General features: G+C 41.3%; 4 protein-coding genes and 3 non-coding genes across 7 annotated transcripts; 1 reads left to right on the top strand and 6 right to left on the bottom strand.

Annotated features, from left to right (window-relative positions):
- Positions 1-3,754: 3,754 nt before the first annotated feature.
- Positions 3,755-3,884, bottom strand: LOC116218537. The gene has a single exon (XR_004162927.1). It is a non-coding gene; the product is annotated as a small nucleolar RNA SNORA47 (small nucleolar RNA).
- A 183-nt stretch (positions 3,885-4,067) lies between these two features.
- LOC105908395 (40S ribosomal protein S8-like) lies at positions 4,068-5,262 on the bottom strand. The gene is made up of 4 exons (XM_031560334.1): positions 5,250-5,262; positions 4,949-5,121; positions 4,411-4,540; positions 4,068-4,223 (listed from the first exon to the last, which is right to left on the bottom strand). The coding sequence occupies exons 1-4, from the start codon at positions 5,260-5,262 to the stop codon at positions 4,114-4,116; spliced, it is 426 nt and encodes a 141-aa protein (XP_031416194.1). The 3' UTR covers positions 4,068-4,113.
- LOC116218524 lies at positions 4,660-4,727 on the bottom strand. The gene has a single exon (XR_004162914.1). It is a non-coding gene; the product is annotated as a small nucleolar RNA SNORD38 (small nucleolar RNA).
- A 72-nt stretch (positions 5,263-5,334) lies between the features above and the next one.
- LOC116218527 lies at positions 5,335-5,440 on the bottom strand. The gene has a single exon (XR_004162917.1). It is a non-coding gene; the product is annotated as a small nucleolar RNA SNORD46 (small nucleolar RNA).
- A 56-nt stretch (positions 5,441-5,496) lies between these two features.
- On the bottom strand, positions 5,497-7,372 carry LOC116218318 (40S ribosomal protein S8-like). The gene is made up of 4 exons (XM_031559368.2): positions 7,293-7,372; positions 6,647-6,753; positions 6,092-6,198; positions 5,497-5,596 (listed from the first exon to the last, which is right to left on the bottom strand). Exons 1-4 carry the CDS (start codon positions 7,294-7,296, stop codon positions 5,572-5,574), a joined length of 243 nt encoding a protein of 80 aa, XP_031415228.1. The 5' UTR covers positions 7,297-7,372; the 3' UTR covers positions 5,497-5,571.
- An 863-nt stretch (positions 7,373-8,235) lies between these two features.
- hectd3 (HECT domain containing 3) lies at positions 8,236-15,350 on the bottom strand. The gene is made up of 21 exons (XM_012836991.3): positions 14,449-15,350; positions 13,961-14,121; positions 13,672-13,764; positions 13,433-13,568; positions 13,029-13,150; positions 12,399-12,512; positions 12,235-12,317; positions 11,923-12,088; positions 11,714-11,795; positions 11,376-11,558; positions 11,067-11,119; positions 10,707-10,771; positions 10,485-10,588; positions 10,212-10,325; positions 10,031-10,120; positions 9,657-9,863; positions 9,174-9,303; positions 8,972-9,046; positions 8,761-8,842; positions 8,594-8,665; positions 8,236-8,454 (listed from the first exon to the last, which is right to left on the bottom strand). Exons 1-21 carry the CDS (start codon positions 14,794-14,796, stop codon positions 8,370-8,372), a joined length of 2,565 nt encoding a protein of 854 aa, XP_012692445.2. The 5' UTR covers positions 14,797-15,350; the 3' UTR covers positions 8,236-8,369.
- Positions 15,351-17,554: 2,204 nt separating this feature from the next.
- acadm (acyl-CoA dehydrogenase medium chain) lies at positions 17,555-22,100 on the top strand. Its single transcript, XM_012837022.3, has 12 exons — positions 17,555-17,669; positions 18,481-18,580; positions 18,716-18,813; positions 18,912-18,981; positions 19,244-19,344; positions 19,456-19,536; positions 19,698-19,828; positions 20,096-20,204; positions 20,360-20,500; positions 20,650-20,745; positions 21,238-21,486; positions 21,591-22,100. Exons 1-12 carry the CDS (start codon positions 17,655-17,657, stop codon positions 21,660-21,662), a joined length of 1,263 nt encoding a protein of 420 aa, XP_012692476.1. The 5' UTR covers positions 17,555-17,654; the 3' UTR covers positions 21,663-22,100.
- The last annotated feature ends 234 nt before the right edge of the window (positions 22,101-22,334 follow it).

Here is a 22,334-nt window from a genome sequence, read left to right as displayed (position 1 = left end):
CTGTCTTCTGTTGCAGGGGCACAGCCACATGCCGCAAATGCCCAAACAAGGCTATACTTTATTTTGGTCCAAACTCTTTTTATTTTATAATTTAATCAGTCCTCTTTTTTCAACATCCAGTAATTAATTTAGGTTCTTTTGGATGAGGAGTCGCTTTATTACCTTCGACCTGGACGGAGACCTACATTCAGAGACGCTTCGAATTTGCAGAAATAAGGCTCTGCTTACCTTCTAAATTTTGTGGGCCCGTGTTCTGAAATGCAGACTGGTCCCTCCATATTACGGGGCCTGCCGCCTCCTCCTGGGTTCTGGCTCAGGTTTATTTTGCCAGTGCAATACCAACCGCATAAACCTGAGCAAGTCGCGAGACTATACTGGCATTACAGAGTCTTGAATTATCTTTTATACATCTGAAGAGACCTTCTTGTCACTATAAATCACTTACGGCCCTCCCAATGGGATATATGTGGCTTTCTAATTGGAGTATTGGGCACCTGGAAAAGCTTTGTGCCATGTCTGAGCCACCTCCATCAAACACACTTTAGTGACCCCTCATTGGAACTGTGCCCAGTTCAGTATAAGAAAAGGGGGCGGGGTTACCAGGCCTTCAGGCCGGCATATAGAGGGTTCCCACAGCCTTACGTGTAGTTACTCCCCCCACACACTGTGCCTACACTTGACACGTATATAAACATGCAATGCACATAATGTACTTCATATCAATAGTATAACTCATTTTGTAGTAGTATAGTAGTTTTAATAGCTTGTTATCATGAATATCCTATAGTGGTTATACTGATTGTTAATGTTCTACCCACACTGGTTATTACACTGATGGTTAGTTATCTACACACTGGTTAATTGAGTTTTTAATTCACATATTTTCCACCACACCTCCCTGACTTGGAAGAGCAGATGTCCCTTCAGACATCAATAAAATGATGATTAAGTGTTATACTGCAGAAGTAGGTTACCTTGATCAATAATTCCCTCTGCAATGAATTTGCACACCCACCATTGGTCATATCGTGCTGGCCACCTGAGTGTTTCAGAAGGATACTGATGTTACAGCACAAACATGGTAAATATGTAAGGCATGATGACGGCCAATGTGTCTGGATACATTAAAACAACAGACAAGGCGTTGTGCCTTTCGGCAGATAATGGCAAACGGCATCAATTTATACAAAAGTAACAGTAACCTGCCTGCAGACCAGAAAATACTTTCAGTAACTCCCTGTTAGGCAGCAGTAAATATAACAGTTTTTTGGGATTCAAAGAGAAAAGACTACCTATAGTCCAGCGTATTCTCAAATGTATCTGATGGCTTCAGACCTACACCTAATGGACCAAAATGAGGAGACAACAATTAACAGAAAAAAACTGAAGGTTTATAATCTGTAGGGAAGTTTATAATAAAGACTCAAACTTTTACATATGTGGTAGAAGTATTTGGATTGAGAAAGGGGGTTTTGTGGTCGTATGAGACCAAAATACAGCTTTCTGGCCAATTCTCAAAGCGCTACAAGTGTCGTAAATCTAACACTATCCATGCCTCAAGAAATACTTCCCGTCTGTAAGAACATGGGGAAAAAATGGGGGGAAACACAGCAGAAAAATGGGTATAGCTGGTGCTGTCTCACTTCAAAGACTTAAGGCTGTTATTGCAGCAAAAGGGTTCTCTACCACGTATTAATGTATAGGGGTTTAAATATTCTGCCAGAAAATTGTTAGCTTTAAATTGATTCATTTTTTTATTTTGGCACACAAATAACTTATTTAGCCTTTAAAAATATACTATGTCATAAGTGTTCAAATTGAAAAAACTGACTGGCAAAATATTTGTAAATATCTTATGTAAAACAGAAAATGGTGACGACTTTCATGGGGGTTGAATACTTTCGCAAGTGACTGTACAACAACAAGTGTGCGACCTGCTTTAGAGCTCTTCTGTAGATTTTGCTTTCCCTAAAATGCCACTCCCTTGTAAATGTGCCAACCACCTCATATCCTCAAAACTTGAGTCATTAAAAACACACTTTGGTGCATGACCTTTCAAACAGAAAAGACAAGGCTAACAGAAGCAGAGTATTTAATGAAACAGTGCAAAGGCCTTGACTCACTGAGCATGAGGAGACATCAATGCTGGTTACACTGCTTGACATTGCCCAGGTTCTCATCCTCCTTCCCGATGTGTTCATAGAAGTAGTGGACCAGGACCTCATCACATTCATAGCAAATATTTCCTTAATGAACTAAAATCGACTTATAGTGTTATCATTTTATTAGTTTGAACTTCTCTGTACCAATGTTTTATGTCACACATGCATTTAATCGCTGGTGGGGTCAGTACACAAGTTTCCCGCTGCCTGACAACCCTGATGATGGTGGTGTCAGGTAATGTCCATGGGACAGACGAGAGGGGCTGCCTACTCCGCCGGATGCTGATGAGGTACGCTTACCTGTCCTCAGTCCCCATTCTATGCTGTATCGTGTGCGCAGACGCTTCCCACGCTGGAGTAAATCGTGGAAGCAGGTCTGAAGCATCCGGCCACCACCCTTTTAAATAGTATCACTTGCTAGTGTTAATATATTCACATAACAGTATGTGTGTGTAAAACCTGTGCTCTGTGCCGGGGCAGGCTTTATGACTGAGGAGGAGCAGAAGCACCTTGACCATTTGTACTCGGCCTTCAACAAGTACTGAATGCCGCTAACTGGGTTTTCCAACCTGGCCTCTCAGGCTGGGGAGGAGGGCCTTGTGCGGGACGACATAGCGTTCCAACTGCTCATGTACGTGAGTTATCAGCATTGGTAACGGGGTGATGTATTGGTCTGCTTTGAGACCATGTTTGGCTTTGTCAGAGAGAAATGCAGTATGCTCTTCCATTATGATTGGATAAGCATCCCGCTGGTCTACACCCAAGTTAGCAACTTCTTTCTTCTCTCAGGTTGGGGAGCTTATTAATCAATTTGGGGAGGATGATGATGACTTTGATAAAATTCAGCTTGTTGATAGGAACATTCAGGTACCCACTGTCTGAACAAATATTTGCACACCAGAGCTACTCCTCCACACATACTGACTCTTCTGCCGCTAAAAGGTATCAATGCTGGCTGTGGATGACATGCACCAGAACCTTCCCCACTTAGAAAAGGACAAATACTGGGTGGAAAAGTGTTTTGCACTTCCCTACACACCAGAGGGGACCCTAAAACCAGCCTTTATGGGTTCTATCTATGATATGAGGAACTGAGCAGTCACAATGCTAATAAAGTATTTGACAATGACAATTTCTCTTGGTTTATTTGTGTTTGTTGGGGAAGACTCCTCAGAAACCAGCATCCACAGCTCTGCAGTGGACAAATACCTGCCCATCATTGTATGGCCCCCATCTAAACTCAAAACAGAGGGGTAAAGCTACTGTGCTTCCCTGGAAAGGATTCAAATGCCAGAAATACCAAGGCTCACTGCAAGAGCGCTGGAGAGGTCCAGGAGTGTGATGTACAATACGTTCAGGAGGGCGAGGACATATGCCATCAGATACCTTCAGAGGACCAAAATGATCCTAAACTGGACTAATGCAACCTGATCACTGCTCACATTTAACCTGGTGCAATAATTTTAAAGTCTGTTGAATGCCCGCTATGGCCCTGTAGTCTCAAATGACAACCTGAAATGCAATTTAGTTTCATCAGTTTTAATAAACTTGTCCTTGAAAGGCTTCCGATCCACATATTCAGTGGCTTATTTGAAATGTAGACAACACCACATACTCTGAATATAAAACACAGATACTATTGCAGTGTTAAGTCATTAGTCTTGGAGGAAATAACCAGTTGTAGCAGCACCAATCTTACTGCCAAACTTTCTCAATCCTCCTTTGAGCCACTGTTAGACCCACGGCTACCACTAAAACCATGCTAGGTGCTTCAAATGCATCTACATGGCTACTTCAATACACCAGTGACGCTTAGCAGCCTCCATCCTAAATAAAGCATTCCTGACTATTATATTCCATAAAACCCAGCCCCGTACAGCACAAAAGAGGCACACAAATAGCAGATAATTTTCTTGTCTTTTAATTGGAGCAGTATCAAAGAGCTGTGCATTTATTTGCCTTTCTTGGCCTTGATCTTCCTCAGGTAGAACTCCAGTTCTTTACCTTCCAAGACGTAGCCGTCAGCTCTGCCGCACTGGCCAGGTCGTGAGGCAATGCACGCTGAAGGGGGAGGGACAAGAAGCCCAAATTAGAAACTTAAAAACGTGACATTTATTTAAGTCATTCTAGTATGTCTTTATCAGAAATATATAATGATATCCATCACTGGTAATCAGCAGCAGAACTGGTTAATGTTTCATCATGTGAAAGACAAAATGATGTGGTGCCAATCACAACTACAACTCACCAAGCAGTTTTCCCTGCTGGAACTGCTCATCCAAGAGGGGACTGATCTTGCTCTTTTTCTTGCGCTCATCATACTTCTTTTGGGTCTTCTTGGATCGCTTCTTGTTAAGAATCTCCTCCTCCTCATGGCTCTAGAATAACCACAAAGTGCACATGGCAATACCATCAAAAGTTGAAACCATTTTAGATGCCTGCATTTAAGTTAAGCCCATGTGTTTAGCAAACATCTATAAGCATTCTCGATCTTGTCTTTCTCAGCACTAAAAATCATCACTAACATTCAGTAGCAGAACTGACAAAAGGTTTTCATCACTGAAAGACAAAGATTCTGAGCATGCCACAGTAGCAGCATTTAGAAATACAAGTCTGGAGATTTCAGCAAGAGACCCTCAGGTTAAAAAGGCCATAAATGGTCTCGCTCGATAAATAGCAAACTACAAACGCTGTATTTAGATACATACTTGGTTGACCACAGCGAATCTCAGAACAATAAAACAGCTGCAATTTAAGGTTAAAATCAAATACCATGAAAAACATACCAGTTTGGCACCCTTATTGCATCTGAGAGGAGATGCATCGTGGGCCTCATACCACTGCCTGAAAGGAGTGCTGTCCACAAGGATAATGCAGTTCACAAGAGTCTTGGTTCGCACCAGCTCGTTGCTGGAGGCATTGTACACCACATCAATTATTCTGGTCTTGTGGGTGCAGCCTGAAAAGGTGAAATTGAGATGAAGTATTAAAACAAGTCTTGACACCCTAACCATCCAAGTGAAAACCAAATGATTACTTCGAATGACATTACAGGGCACACAACTGGTCTGAGTGCCAGTCACAAACACCTGAAACGCATGCTTGTGACTCAGTTAACGAGTAGCTGTATCCATGGCACTCATGAATTTAGCGCAAATGAACAGATCGACATGATGTGTCAGCGTAACTATGACAAATCCTAGCATCGGAGAGTCTTAAACATTGACCAATACGGCCAAAACAGACCAACCTAAGGACGTCGTTTCATCACCCACACTGTCGCGGAAGACATGATGCTACGACTGACGCACGTGTACAGATATTTACCTTTGTATTTGCTGGAGGGCGTCCGAGCTCATACTTCCGCTTCTTGTGGACGGGATTCCGTTTACCACTTGTCTTGCGGCGTTTATGCCAGTTGTCCCTTGAGATACCTGCAACAAATTGCGAAAACAATGAGCAATAGTAACGATTCCATGCACTACTAAACCATTCTCTCGAGCTTGTGTGTTCAGTTCTCCAAGGTTTATCCACACAGTGTCATCGGGTTCCGTATTGAAAAAGCATTACACACAAGCAACGCTTCAACTCATGACCAATATAAAACTTTTGTTACACACCTAGCCATATCTGAGCAGGAACGTTAGCCAATATCTACCTTCCAAACATATGCCAATTCAGCAGGTCGGGAGACTAATGAAACCCAATTTAACGAGTAGCACATAAGACTTCAGAAACACACTAGCCGTTTTCCTTCTGAGAACGTGGTGTCACCTAAGCTAACCAACCAGCTACACAGTAACTTGACGACCATAGCAAACTCGACAATGCCCACCGAACTAGAAAAAAAAGCAAAAGCACCAGAGTTTCATACTTTCACTACGAGTAAAATAAGAAGCCCGTCACTATGCACGTGTACATATATTTACCTTTGTATTTGCTGGAGGACGTCCGAGCTCATACTTCCGCTTCTTGTGGACGGGATTGCGTTTGCTACCCGTCTTGCGGCGTTTATGCCAGTTGTCCCTTGAGATACCTGTAAGGAGCAGCGAGAACAATGGTGACGATTCCATGCACTAGAGTCTAGTAAATAGACCATTCCTTATCGAGCTTGTGTGTTCAGTTCTCCAAGGTTTATCCACACAGTGTCATCAGGTTCCGTATTGAAAATCATCATTACACACAAGCAAAGCTTCAACTCATGACCAATATAAAACTGTTGTTGCACACTGAGCAGTAACGTTAGCCAATATCTACCTTCAAAACATATGCGAATTCAGCAGGTCGCGAGACTAATGATATCAAGTTTAACGAGTTCCAAGCAACACATGACTTCAGAAAAACACTTGCAGTTTTCCTTCTGAGAACGTGGTGTCACCTAAGCTAACCAACTAACTCGACAATGCCCACCGAACGTCGTTTCATCACCCACACCGTCGTGGAGGACATAATGCTACGACTGGTGCACGTGTACAGATATTTACCGTTGTATTTGCTGGAGGGCGTCCGAGCTCATATTTCCGCTTCTTGTGGACGGGATTGCGTTTGCCACCCGCCATGCAGCGTTTATGGCAGTTGTCCCTTGAGACACCTGTAAGGAGCAGTGAGAACAATGAGTAATAGTAACGATTCCATGTACTAGGGCATTCCTTCTGGAGTTTGTGTGTTCAGTTCTCCAAGGTTTATCCGCACAGTGTCATCGGATTCCGCAATGAGAATCATCATTACACTCAAGCATAGAGTCAACTCATGACCAATAAAACACTGTTCTTACACACGTAGCAATATCTGAGCAGGAACGTTAGCCAATATCTACCTTCCAAACATACAACTTAATTCAGCAGGTCGGGAGAATAATAATCCATGTTTAGCTAGTTTGAAGCAGCACATACAACTCCAGAAACACACTAGCTGATTTTCTTCCGAACACGTGGAGTCACCCAAGCAAACCAACTAGCTATTCAGCAACTTGACCATAGCAAACTCGGCAATTCCCACCGAACAAGAAAAAAAAAAGCAAACAACCAGAGTTCCATACTTTCACTACTACAATAACTAGGACATCACTATAGCTACAAATTACATTTTTAAGAGGACGAGTATGCACCTCCTAGTTGCGAAAAAACGTACCCATTCTCAGGCGTCGGCTAGAAAGAGGAACAGCAATGGCTCATGGGCAAACCTTATAGCAATGACGCACCGCGAGAAAACACGGGATTTCATTGAATTGTAACTCAGATCAGCTGGAGATTCAGTCACAAGGGTAGGAATTTTACCTGGACACAAAACACCATAGGCCCTATTAGTCATTTATCAGACGCTTTTATCCAAAGCGACGTACTAGTGAGATTTTAACTTGGCCTTCCATTGATAACACAATTGCATAGTAGGCCCTTTTTCTTTATTTTTGGAACACCTTTGCACTTTTATTTTCTCTATTTCTGAACTGATGTTATTGGTTATTGATTAAGATTTAGAACTTATCGTTATTTCAATAAATTTGACAATTTTAAGCTTGGCCTACCATTTTATTGGAGCGATGAGGGACAGGTGGGGCTTGAAAAAGCCCCATTGTTCAAAGTGGGGAATGACAGAAAAAGTTTGAGAACCACTGCCATAGGGCAACATTCCTTTACTTTTCTAAACTGTATGAAGTGCTGACGTATGACAGCTACCACACGATGTATTCTGAAAAATATATTGGGTTCCTCAGTTAAACCAGAGACATTGTGTTTCACTGATATAAATTCAGCAATAAGTTATCAGATGATAAATTAGAGCGCGCAAGGACTTGCCTGGACAAACCAAAATTTACACCACTGCTGTTAATAATGTTTCTGGAATATTTTTTTATGAGGCTTATTTCCACTACTGCCTTTATGTGTTTATATTTTTTCTGTTTTTCGAATGTCTTTGTTTTGCAAGTAGCTTTGGACAAAAGTGTCTGCTAAATACTATAACTACAACCATACTTCATTATGTTACATACAGGTAGAAAACACAAGTTAACTTTTCATCATAATACGGCTTTGTGATCCAGATATTAACTGATATAAAACCAGACAAATAAAAGTTAAGACATGATCTCTTTATTATATACAGTTGAAAGTGGCAATATTGTAGTCATTATTCTGTTAATGTGATGATGCTACAGCCGGATATGCAAAAATCCAGGAGTGAAAAACTTGTAAACATGGTTCAGCCAAGTCACTCTTCCCATGGGCTCATGTCTGTGTCAATGGCCACACAGTTGTAAGCAGCGTAGCGTAGCTTCTCCTCACAGACCTTAGCACTGAAAAGAGAGCAGACATTCAACTATACAAGACTGGCCAATGTACTCCATTTTTAGACTCAGGTCTACTTTAACACCAATACATTCACATTACACTAACTAATCATCCCACTAACTAACTAATCAACTGGCATCTTACCTTGGGTAATTCGGTAAGTAAAGGGTGCTAGAACAAGTAGAAGACCGTGGTAGAGCATCTGTAGTTTCAAAACTAAAAAAAACAGAGATTTGGATCATTAGAAAAGGAGACTACAGCTCACTGTAAAAAAAAAAGTGTGTCTTACTCAGAGTACCATCCAAACCTACCCTTGTTTATCAGGAAATATGTAAATTGGAGTTGGAAGACGGCTTCTACCAGTCACAAACCGCAGGAATCTGCTACGGTCCTCTGAAAGCAGAAAGCATGGAAGTGTTGGAATGTGACTTTTAGCTATTAGCCAAGTCTACTAGTAGAGTTATTAGCCAAGTCTACTAGTAGAGTTATTAGCCAAGTCTACAAATAGTGGTATAAGCTCACCATTTGTGAAGTTTGTGAGGGCTTCCCACAAGTATTGTACACTGACATCTGTCTGCTCAAGGTCCTCATATCGAGCTAAGGTTGAAAACAAAACAATGTACTACTGAAAATACAATACATATAGTACATATAAAAGCCCTGTGAATGAGACAAAAACATTATTCTACTATTTAATGTCAACAACCAGCAAGGTGTAACTCACTTAACCGTTTGAGGGCCTCCACAGTGATCTCAGGATCTCCACAAACTTTCTTCTCTACTTCCTGCCAGGTCAAAAGGTCTAGCACAGCCTGTGGTACAACCTTCACCAGCCCAGCCCGCATGGCAGCTATCTACAACATACATAACATACATAGTTTAGACATTTGTGGTGGGCACATTCACACAGTGGACTTTTCTAAAGTGTAGAACCATTTTCCTAGTTTTAACATAGAACTGATATGGCTATTCTTACACATTACCACAGTACATACAGTTACACTCAAAATTATTTGTTTAATGATTTCAATTAATGAATTCAATGCATTTTAAGTCTCTTTAAGGATCAGTGGGAACCCTGTATGTATATGAACACCAAACTTAAAATTAATACTTTTAATTTTGAAAGTATCAACTGATTTACAAACAGCTAGATTCGTATCTGTGTACAAACATGATATTGTACACATGTTGCCAATTGTCGCACCTGCTCTCGGCTCTCCTGCAGTCGTGCCTTCCGCACCAGCCGGATGAAGTCCACGCGGTCCTCGTAGTGGACCACCACTTCACTTCCCCCAGGGATGAGCTCCACCAGCCTGCCATCGCTAAGCGGTGTGGTGTAAACCAGTTCCTGGCCGAACTTGAAGTCAAAGGTCTCCTTGTCCATGTGCTCCATAGCCTCCAATAACTTCACCTATGGTTCACAGAGCAAACACAAATCAGTATCGCCTTTGACGTCTGTGTCTGAGGACGTGTCGCAAACACCTCAAGATGGCATCTATAATGCCTGTATTTTGTATAGCTGATGTCGCTGTCGTCTGTTGCAGGGGCACAGTGCCAGAATGTTTCAAAGCTGCTCACCAGTACAGAGTCCACCGCTGGGAAGTCTTTACTCCAGCTGACCTCCTCTCCAGTCAACTGCTTCCACACCATTCCAGGAAGAGCCAGGACCTTTGAGAATAAACCCATATGAGATGGTGTTAACGATACAGCAAACAAACAAATAAAACATATTGTGCATATTAACAAGTCTTGCGCTAACCAGGAAATCTTTTCCTCTCAGAGCGGCTCCCATCAGCTGGCCTATCCACTCATACTTATGGAATTCCCTGCAGGAGGGGTTGGGCACGTAGAAGTCTCTGGCCTCCCCAGTGCCCTGTGAAGAGAGAGGGTAGATGTTCCAAAGATGTTTCAGGCAGATGTCCAAGAGGGTAAATGAGACACAGTGCCACAAACACATAAAAGATAACCATGCTAGACCAAGAGAACGATAGTGAAGAACAGTAGGCACTGAGAGACAGACGGACTCTGCTACCTGGTTGGAGGTTCTGTTGAAGAATGGTAGAGGCATGGGGCAGTCAGCTGAACTGGGGCAAAGCTCCTCAGACATATCTGCCAAACTGTCCCGGAACCCTCCACCTAACAAAGAGAAACGATCTGAAGATCTGCACTGAATCCTCCCTGACTTAGAAGAGCAGATGTCCCTTCAGACATCAATAAAATGATGATTTAGTGTTATAATGCCGAAGTAGGTTACCTTGATCAATAATTCCCTCTGCAATGAATTTGCACTCCCACCATTGGTCATATCGTGCTGGCCACCTGAGTGTTTCAGAAGGATACTGATGTTACAGCACAAACATGGTAAATATGTAAGGCACGATGACGGCCAATGTGTCTGGATACATTAAAACAACAGACAAGGCGGTGTGCCTTTCGGCAGATAATGGCAAACGGCATCAATTTATACAAAAGTAACAGTAACCTGTCTGCTGATCAGAAATAAGTATTTTCTCAAACCATTGTGTCACTGTAATTATATTATTGTAGTCATTATTAAAGTGAGCTCCTTTTAGTTACTCCCTTTTAGGCAGAGGATTCAGAGAGAAAAGTCTACCTATAGTCCAGCGTCTTCTCAAATTTATCTGATGGCTTCAGACCTTCATACACCTAATGGACCAAAATGAGGAGACAACGATTAAAACAAAAGAACTGAAGGTCTATAATCTGTAGGGAAAATACTGACTGGGAAAATATGTGTAAGTATCTTATGTAAAACAGAAAATGGTGACGACTTTCATGGGGGTTGAATACTTTCGCAAGCGACTGTACAACTGAGCTTTTGAGGGGCCAGGTAGTGAGTACATAAAGCGTTCATAATCCTCATTATGTGTAAGATAAAAAGCCTGCATTTCTGAGACAGCACCTGAGTGAAGACTGCATTTTTGCAGGTGGAGTCCAGGAAGGGGTTGTCACGGTGCTCCATGGCTAGCCGACGGTTGATGTACAGACGAGGCATGAAGTTGGGCTTGTTGGTCTCGGAGTCCTTCAGGCACTGGCTGATGAGCGCATAGCGGCGCTTGGACAGCAGCAGGAACTGTTTTATGCTCTGGAAGGAGAGAGTACAGACCAGGTATTAATGCAGCCAAGGAGGCATGTCAGATGTGATGGAGCACCACATACAACTACGACTACAATTACATTAGTAGAAACCAGTGGACCCGTCCAACTTATGACACAGTGCGTTTGATACTGTCCTCTCACCTTGATTTGGTTAAAGGTGCCCAGACTGTAATCCCACGCTGGGATCAGATGAGGCAGGAGACTGTCGAGGAGGGATATGAACCTGTAAATAGAAGACACTTAAATGATCATTCAAACCATCAAAATCAACTAAGCGTTCCACACTTTCTGGGGATTACGAATAAAACAAATTGGTAATTTTCTGCCTATTTAAAAAAAGGACTGGTTACCTCTGGATTACGAGTGCGCGGCGGTACAGGATTTCTGGGGGAGTTCCCTCCAGACGGGGGTAACGCACCAGGTTAAACGACTGGAATACATCTGCGTTCAGGCCCAAGTCTCTCTCGCAGGATGACTTAATTTTCAAGCCACGGATCCTGACATCTATGCCATCATCTAAGATTCATAGCAAGGAAGACAAATGGTATGTTTTTGTCAGTAATACATGCATGCACATCAAAGACTAGTTTAGTATCATAGCATATAAATGTACACCATTTACACATTTAAAACATTTTTATAGAAATTGTATGTGCTGTTACCTCTGCATTCATCAATTCGGACTTCAATAACTGGCAGGTGTGTTGTCATATCTTCCAATACGCAAACTTCACCAATTAGATTACTATAAGAAAAGACAGAAGTACTTCTACCACACATCCTGCTAAACAATATGTCCTCTTTCACAAAAGTAGGCCAAACTTACTCATCTATAGTGACATCACTGTACTTCTTCAGGTTTTCTGCTTCACCACCAAACACAGTCACTCTTTTTGGCATGTAGTTGTCATCTGTAGAGTCCACTGTCAGCATCAACTTACTATAGGTACACACAAACCATAGTTCACCTGAGTCAGTGGCAGAATAAGTGCAAAGACCATATAACATAATCTAATCAGAGACCGACAGACAGACAGAGCGATAGACAGACAGACAGACAGACAGACAGACAGACAGACAGCATTATTTATCCCCAAAGGGAAATTTCAGTGTTGCAGCAGCAATCCACTTAAAATGACAGACAGACAGACATTATTATATATATATATATATATATATATATATATATATATATATATATACACACACACACACACACACATACACACACACACACACACACACACTGCTATCCTATGGAATAAAAAAAAAAGATTTGTAATACTGTCTAGGAATCTAAAAGGAAAACCAGATACTAGTTAGGAATAATCAAGTCACAGATCTAATGCTACTCCGCATGTACAGAACAGATTTGAGTAAACAAGGCATTTGTACCCTTCACCAATATTTGAAAAGGCCTTTGCCATTATATCGGTTCATATGCAGTAAGGCTTACTTGACCACAGTGCCTCTCTTCATATGTAGTCGGATCCAGTGCTGGCCCTGCATACCGTCGCTCTCCCAGTATGTCTCAATGTCCCCGTCTGTTAGACAGCTAGCTCCACCACTGGGGTCCTCCTAAGAGTACACATTATACCGTCAATGTTACTGAACTACTATATCAGTACAGTCTGTCCTGACCTGCATTAGAGCTCTTCTGTAGGCCTGTAGATTTTGTAGAGTATGCTTTCCCTAAAATGCCACTCCCTTGTAAATGTGCCAACCACCTCATAACCTCAAAACTTGAGTCATTAAAAAACACACTATGGTGCATGACCTTTCAAAGAGAAAAGACAAGGCTAACAGAAGCACAGTATTTCACAGAGTATTTAATTAAACTGTGCAAAGGCCTTGACTCACTGAGCATGAGGAGACATCAATGCTGGTTACACACTGCTTGACATTGCCCAGGTTCTCATCCTCCTTCCCGATGTGTTCATAGAAGTAGTGGACCAGGTCCTCATCACATTCATACGTCCATGTGGGCGGCACATACCTGTAAGATGCCATATTATTGTGAGGAACTTTATTTAGAACTTGATTAGCTGGCCAGTGGTTTGCTTAGCTTTTGTTCCTGCCATGTCTTCAGCTCCTCTCACCTGAGTTTCTGCGTGGCAGCCTCATCTTGCTCTGCCACCCTGGGTTTGGCTCCCAAATACAAGGCGTTCTCAATGTCCACCACCTGCTCCCACCTTGGAGACACAGAGAAGACAGAGAGCAGAACCTGAGGACTGGAGTTATACCACATTTAAGGATCTTTTATTTATTCATTTCACTTTCAGTTTCCTCTTTTCTCAATTTCTGTGCTGAGAACAATCACTGTGCTTAATTTTGCTGAATGGTAAAGAGCTTCTCAAAACATTTAGGTGAAGGGGGATATATCCACACCTGTTGCAGGGTTTATGGTCATAACCAAAGAGCTGCTGTTGTCTGCTGATTGTATCAGGTGATTCAACAGGCACCAGTCGGTCTCCACCTTCGGTGTGCTTGCACACAAGTATCCAGCCCTCCTCCACATCTACCCCACTGCGATACTCCTCCAGTTGTTCCTTCAATGAAATGGAAGAGTATAACTATTACAGCAAGAGCTGGATGAAGCATGCTTAGTCTACACACCATGTGACACAATCATCAACATACCTAGCTGGTAAAACCTCTGCACATTGACCAGCACTATCTACATCTCGCTTACATGTGTTAATCTACAGACAACATCACAAACAAACACAAGCTGGAACACTACAACAATGACCAAGTGGCCTTATATGACACAATCAGGTCTTATATAACATAATCAGATTTTCAACAATAACATACCTCCACGGAACATTGTACTATTACTATATTTAGCTTTACAGTAATGCATTTGAACTTACCTTGCTTATTTTGACCCAGAGACCATGACTGTTACAGTATTCTTCTCCTGTGGTTCGAATGCACGTTCCCTTTTTCGGTTCAATGTTACACTTACACAATTTCTTACTATGGGGAGATTGATAGGGACTCTCCCAAACAGAGATCAGTGTTTTTCCAGATGAGTTTCCAGGTGTTGATGAAGACGATACAGACGAGGTTGACGAGTCCTTACATATTTTGTAGCACACTTCTTTAGGAACGAAACCCAGACATTCTGGAAGAGACTCACTCTTTCTAAAACATCTTACACATTCGTTGAGAAACCTAATCCTCCCCAGCAAGATGTGGGGGTTGTCGCCTGGTGTCATTTCTTGCGTTATTGTTGTGCTAGCTAGTTAGCTAGCTATACTAGAGTGTTCAACTTCACTGTCAGCACAGAATTTCTCCAGCGTCACCTAACATCACTCTTTTGTTGTCAACCGTTTTGTCAACCCTGTCGGTTATTTAACTTAACAAATACCATACGACAAAACGTGTTACCTACTTGGCATTTTACACCAAACAGGTCATTGTGGTCATAGCATTTGTCAGTGAAATACCTTGTTAGTTTGCGAATCGTGCTGTGCGCTACCGGTCTAAAGGGCGCTCAGCCCCATAGTTCCGCCCATGTGTCTCTTCCTTGTCGACGCGTTGCATTTCCTTTTTAGGCTCCGTCCCTCCGTCAGCCCGTCAGTTGCTTTGCAATGGCATGGACATATTTTTAATTTTTAATTTTTAACGATTAGTCAACATTGCAGTGGACGTGAACAGTAGAACAGTGCTCAGTGTTCAATCTGTTCAACAGATTAGTTAGAACCTATAGCACAACAGTGAAACCGCTCAGTGGCGGCCATATTGGATGGGTTTGAATTGCGACCTTTAGAAAAACAGTGGCCAGTCTGCGTTGCGGTAATAGTCACTATTTATCCTACTGCGCGCTTTTGATGTGGAGCTGGCATTAATATTTTAGCTGTATTGGTAGTTTGATGTTAGGTCTACTATCTTATTTTGGATTTATGTTGTAAACATCGCCTTGTTTTCAAGTTCAAGTTACAGAATTTCAGAAACATGGTTGAAAACTTCAGGGGGGTTTCCCAAATATGTGGTGACACATTAACAAATGGAGAAGTAATCGACTACACTCACTGAATGGTTTGCTATGACAGAGCCCGGAGAAGAGTCAGATTCATGTTGTCATACACTTACAATAACATTTATGAGCCTGTCAATGGCGAAAACAAAGGGTTTACTTTGACACAGATGCTTGCCTCATAGAATTCCATTGTATAGCCATTTTGCAGTTGCTGGTTTTAGGGTTCCAACTCAATACTGGACTGATATCTAAAGCCCTGACATATTTAATGGGAAATCATAGGGTTGTTTAAGAGGTGCAGAGTATCAATTGTGTTGTCAAAATACTTCCAGAGTTAAAAGTATAGTATAATTTTGAAATGTCAGTGAAAAAATATCCCCAATAGTATTTCCGTGTCTGAGGTTCAGTTGGCATTTCACACATTGAGTAATGTAGCCTATGCTACATAGGCAATGCTGAAAAGTCAGAAGACAGATAGCTTACTAAAGCATAGAATGCATTAACATTGTTAAACAGTCTTTTAATATGGCTCCAGAACTGGACTACATTGTCAGCCTAAAACAACTTTTTTAAGGTTGACAACAAAATCATGCATATAAGCCTAATCTGGGATATCTGACTAACAGTATACATAGTATGTGTTGGTATGTAGGCGTATGTTTCATGCCCTAATAAGGCATACAGAATGCCAGCACATAAATGCAATTGGCAGCATATCAAGGCTGAAGCTCAGTGATGGAATTAGTTATATTGTGGATACATTAGGATACAACAAAGCCATTACAATAGAATTTAGTGAAGTACTGTTTTGGAACTTAAAGCGGCACTAAGGAATTTTGGTCTAAAACTAGCAATCTAACTACCAAAAAGGCATAGGCCTACAAAAGCCTTACAAACACCACCAACAACACAGTTGCCACTGAGAAAAGGCTTGCCAGCATGCTAAGCCATATCTTTTGGCGAAATAGCTAGATAGATGATGTTGTGCTGTGTGCTGTGAAACCTTTTTTTACATTTTCTTGGGGTTGTCCGAACTGGGCCACAGAACTGCATAGTGCATATAGGTGGCTAGTTGGAGCAACAGGTGTGTTTATCTGTCCAAAAAGTGGCAAATTGCTGCGCACTGTCTCTATAAAGCAGTATGCTATAATTTGCCACTTTCTGGGGTAGGCTATGTTTTATAGGCAACTTTTGGAAGGCCTATCATGAGGCCGTAAATATGTAAGAAAAGCTTTCATAGCACATCAGCAACTGTGTGGCCAAAAGAGAATAGTTAGCATCTTAGGAAGTTTTTTATCAGTGCCAACTGTGTTGTTCTTGGTGTTTGCAAGGTTTTTGCAAGCCTTAGTAGTTATCTTGCTAGTTTAGACCAAAACTGCTGGCTGCTTTAAGAAACTGACATTCATGCCTTTACATGAAAATGAATGGCTTTGGAGGTGAGCAAAGCAGCATTACCATTCCTGTGATGGGATAGTAAGTCAATTTCTTGCCTGTTGAATAATAAAAATGGGTATGTTCCCAACTTACAACAGTTAACCATGGGCCATGGACTATTAAATAAGCGCATGATTGTTGTATCTAGCAAAGATGCATGATAATAGTGATGGTTAAAAGTAAAAGTAAAAAAAGATTGTCAACTCTCAAATGTTTTTTAAATGTATTTTTAGAAAAGGCTTTTCAAAAATATTAAAATGGATCATGGATGTGATGTTGTAAGTATAATGATTATAGAGATCTAGGCAAAAGGTCCCCCCTCCCTTAGCCTATAAGTTAAATCTGTGAAATCAGCATCGCGTAAGTGCCCAGTGCGGATGAATTAATTTTAAATGAGACATCAACCTGAATGACACCCACACCAGCCATTTAAGTGCCTGTGAAAATGTGTTAGTATAAAAGCTGGCGTTTCATTCACCTACCTATATCTAAAGTTGGGTAACCAGAAAGTAGGTGAAAAGTCACTCAGGCAGTCGCGTTTGAGCATGTGACAAAAAACACTCGCCTGATTGGTCAGATACACATTTTTTTTTACACGAACGACATAGACATATACAACACTGTTCAAGGAGTTTCGACCCTTGGCTTCAGTCAACAACAATGCTCTTGAACAAGGTAAAATCAAATTTCAAACAAGCTTAAATCAAGCGCGATGATTGTAGACGACTTCGAATGTTGTATATATTTTTATATGCTGCTATTGTTTGGCCGCCACACAACGTCAGTGTTGGTTGACAGCTAATGTTAGCTAGCTGGCTGGTTGACTGTATGCAGGGTATATCAGGGAAGGTAGTTAGCTAGGCAGCGAGTGCTTACTAGCTATTGTTAGGTAACGTAACTAACCTTACATAGCGTATGTTTGGGGTTAACGTGGAATATAACATTATTATACGGTAAGATTGTATCAAGCGTGGACAATGCCGTTCACTGGGGGAATTCTAAACTGGTGACATTTGACAAGCCTTCTTGGAAAATAAGGCAGTTCAAGAGTTACCTTGCCACACACATAATTGGTGTTTAAAACTAAAGCTACCCAGTTAATGCCATGCAAACACAGTGCTTAGTTGAATATTGCTAACTAGAACGTTACTTGATGATGATTTGTGGAAATTATTAAACGAATTTACATTTTTTTCGAGGTGTTCCGACCTGAACCACAGAACTACAAAGTGCATAGCGTGAACGGCTAGTGGGAATGACCGGTGTCTTTATCTGTCCTTCACAAGACCATATTTCATCCAAATGAATTTAAAGATGCCTAAAGTAGTTGCTCATAAAAAAAATACTTGCATAGTTGCTGCTGTACCGTTAGTGGTAATTGTGCGCTATTTGGAGATCCAGTACCAAACTGAATGAGGGGCACAAAGACAGGTGTAAGTGTGTATATGAAGGCTTTTAAGACGTCTACTTTTTTTTATGCTCACAGGCCTTGAGGGCCGGTGTCCGAACAGGACTCCGGTACCAGAGTACCAGTGCCCAAGCAGCCACCAGTGCTGCCCGAGCACCACAAGGAGGATTTTGCTTTGGTATGTGTTCCACTATACCACCATTAAATATATTGTCACTATGTTATTTATATATATAAAAAATTAAATATATTTAAATATAAATATAGTTTGGATTTGTGAAATGTAGCCATAGCTTCTGTCCATTTTCAACAGAAATGACTGATCAACAGAAGGAATTTCAGGAGTTGGCCAGGAAGTTTGCCAGGGAGGAGATTGTACCTGCAGCTGCAGAATATGATAGAAGTGGTGAAGTGAGTTTCTCGTCATCCCTCTTTAATGTAACACTGAACTCAAGAAGAGTTGTGATTTTAAAGATGATTTCTTTTCTGCTGTATTCTCTCCTATGAAGTATCCTTTCCCAATCATTAAGAGAGCATGGGAACTGGGTCTGATGAACTCTCATATTCCAGAGGACTGTGGTATGTATCTGCTGTTTGAAATGACAGTTAACATGTATTTATACTGTATGGCCTGTTATTAACCCTGTGAGTGTTTATTATAATAATAATAATAAAAAATCACATTTATATAGCGCTTTTCACAGTTCTCAAAGACATTTATAAATAATACACTAATTAATTTACATACTGTTGACTTGTTGAATGAATATTGGAAATGTAATATTAATATCAATGTTCTGCGAATGTCATTCCACTGATTTAAAGGATTCTCTGGTTACAGGTGGAATGGGTCTGTCCATATTCGACTCCTGCCTCATCACAGAGGAGTTGGCTTATGGCTGCACAGGTGTCCAGACTGCCATTGAGGCAAACTCGCTTGGTGTAAGGAGTTCTCTCTAAATCTCGTTCACGTAATTTTTTGTTCAACATGAAAAGCATTCCATTGCTATGTTGTTCTTATCTACTCTCTTTTGTGCTTCCTCCCTTCTATAGCAAATGCCAGTTATCATTGCTGGGAGTGATGCACAGAAGAAAAAGTACCTGGGAAGGATGACCGAGGAGCCTCTTATGTGTGTAAGTGTAGATCCCTGAGGTTTACGTATCACTCTCATTCGCTCTCTCTCTCTCTCTCTCCTTCTCTCTCGCTCTCTCTCTTTCGTTCTTTCTTTTTCTCTCTGACATCTTGTGGGAAATCCTATAGATTACTTGTTGATTCACCTGATGTTTTTTGGTAGGCATATGGTGTTACAGAGCCTGGGGCAGGCTCAGATGTGGCCGCCATCGCGACTCGTGCCGTGAAGAAAGGAGACGAGTACATTGTCAATGGACAGAAGATGTGGATCACAAACGGAGGGAAAGCTAACTGGTTGGTGGAGTTTCGCCTGATTTGTCTTCAGCAGATGGGGGTTTATGGACGGGGTTATGGACGTATCATAGTAGTCTCCTGCACGAAATCAGAGAGTTCACGGGGGTTATCACCGAATTGTCGTCACTGTGGACTAACGTAATCAGCTGTCCTCAAGGGACCAAGACAATTGCCTGCTTTGCCTCCCCTGTTGCAACGCCCCTGTTTGCTTATATACTTTGAATATTCACTTTTATGTGAAGGTAAACTGACTAAAATTTATTTTAGGTACTTCCTGTTGGCCCGGACTGACTCTGATCCTAAATGCCCAACCAGCAAGGCTTTCACTGGCTTCATTTTGGATGCCGACACTCCAGGTATCCAAGTTGGTAGGAAGGTTAGTAATGGCTGGAAATCCATATTTTTCTTTCTCTGAGCTCACCCAGTTCAGTCACAATCTTTACATGTTGTAATCATGATGGCGTGCATTGTTTTTCTTCTCCCTAAATCTCTTAAAAAAAAAAAAAAGATGACTTATTTCACTTTGCGCAGGAATTGAATATGGGCCAGAGATGCTCAGACACCAGGGGCCTCACCTTCGAGGATGTGAGAATACCCAAGGAGAATGTCCTCATCGGCGAAGGGGCTGGCTTCAAGATTGCCATGGGAGCTTTTGATAAGACTAGGCCTCCAGTGAGTTTATGCCATAATCTGCCACAATACTGTTAGAAATGAAAACACTGAATATATGAATGTATTTTGAGGGTCAGTGGTATGTAAAAATGTGGTTATTTACCGTAATGTATCAAATACATTTGTATAAATACATTCCTGTTGTTCAGGTTGCTGCTGGTGCAACCGGCCTGGCTCAGAGAGCTCTTGATGAGGCTACCAACTACAGTCTGGAGAGGAAGACCTTTGGCAGGGCTATTGCTGAGGTACATTTGTTTCAGAATTGTTGTTAGACTAGGATAACTCATGTAGTGGCCGTGTTTTATTCCTATCAGTATTATTTTCCTGTTATGTACATGTTTATAATTCAGTAGGAGATGGGTATTAACAAAAATATTGATTTATTTTGTCGTGTTCCATGTACAAAGCATGAAGGGAAAAAAACATAGGTGTGATCCACAACTCTTTCACTTGTCACACCACTAATAACCCTGTTAGGATTCTTGTGGCTAAAGGACTACCTAGCAGTACAATAACTGTGTACACAGTTGGACATACATCATCTTTAAACCTGGACTTGGTGTAATCAAGCTGAGCTGTCAGATTTGCCCTTTTTACTTCTTAAATAACGCAAGAGTTGCTACAGCACAGAAAGAGAACCGTGTGTCTATTTCCCCTAAAGAAGAGAGAGATAGTGAGAATGTGAGGTCTACCAATTCAGTCGTACCAAACAAATAACCTAAATGCTAATCTTGCAGCACCAAGCTGTGGCCTTCTTACTTGCCGAGATGGCCATGAAAGTGGAACTGGCTAGGATGGCCTACCAGAGGTCTGCCTGGGAGATCGATAACGGCCGTAGGAACACGTACTATGCTTCCATTGCCAAAGCCTTTGCTGGTGACATTGCCAACCAGGTGGCTTCAGATGCCGTTCAGGTCTTTGGTGGAAACGGATTCAACAGTGACTATCCTGTTGAGAAACTCATGAGAGATGCCAAAATTTATCAGGTTAGTCTTTTGATTACAAGTGTTCCCACAATAATGAAGGACATAAAAATGCCTCTGCTGTCTGTGTTGAAACAGTGATAAAACCACCTATTTGTGTTGCACAGATCTACGAAGGCACCGCTCAGATCCAGAGATTGATCATCTCCAGGGAACACCTGGGAAAATACAAGAAATGAAAATGAAATTCAGTGCATGACAACCATAGATGCTCCTCTAACATATTCAAAATATTTGTAAAATAAAACAAATGGTTGCTACATCTCAGGATTTCACAAACCTGATTGCCTTATGCTCTCCAAGGGCTGTACTCTCTGACTGTGACGGTGTATACCTTTTAAAAATATCTTTTCCGTATTTTTGTCATATCTTTGTTTTGGCTGAAATCCACATGCCTTGTTCTTGTTTGTGTTCATGTCATTATAAATACCAGTGGCCTGTCCTGTTAAAGCCAACTGAACAAACACACGCCAGTGAAATGTGCTTTTTTTTTTTATGGAGTTAAACCTGAAATGAATGGATATTGTTTTAACAAATACATATTCAAGACATAATCTCTCTCATTTCAGATATTTACGGGTCAAGAACGATAATAAAAAGTTATGCAGAAGATGGAATAAGACAGTTGTGGGTTCTCTTTTTGGGGTGTATTGAAATGGGACAAGATGGACAACAGAATCATTTCAAAATTCAGAAATTATAGACATTATTCAAAGCAAAGAGTGCCATACACTACATACGGTTTTGACTCAAAGTGCAAATAGTCAACTATTTTAATTGCATTTGTAACTGCAGAGGGCGAGATATTCACTGTTGTTTTTTCTCTGTATGTATACAGTGGCAATAACACT

The sequence above is a fragment of the Clupea harengus genome, chromosome 22 (assembly GCF_900700415.2).
Source record: "Clupea harengus chromosome 22, Ch_v2.0.2, whole genome shotgun sequence".
Lineage (NCBI taxonomy): Eukaryota > Metazoa > Chordata > Actinopteri > Clupeiformes > Clupeidae > Clupea > Clupea harengus.
This window is presented reverse-complemented; position numbering and strand designations above follow the sequence as displayed.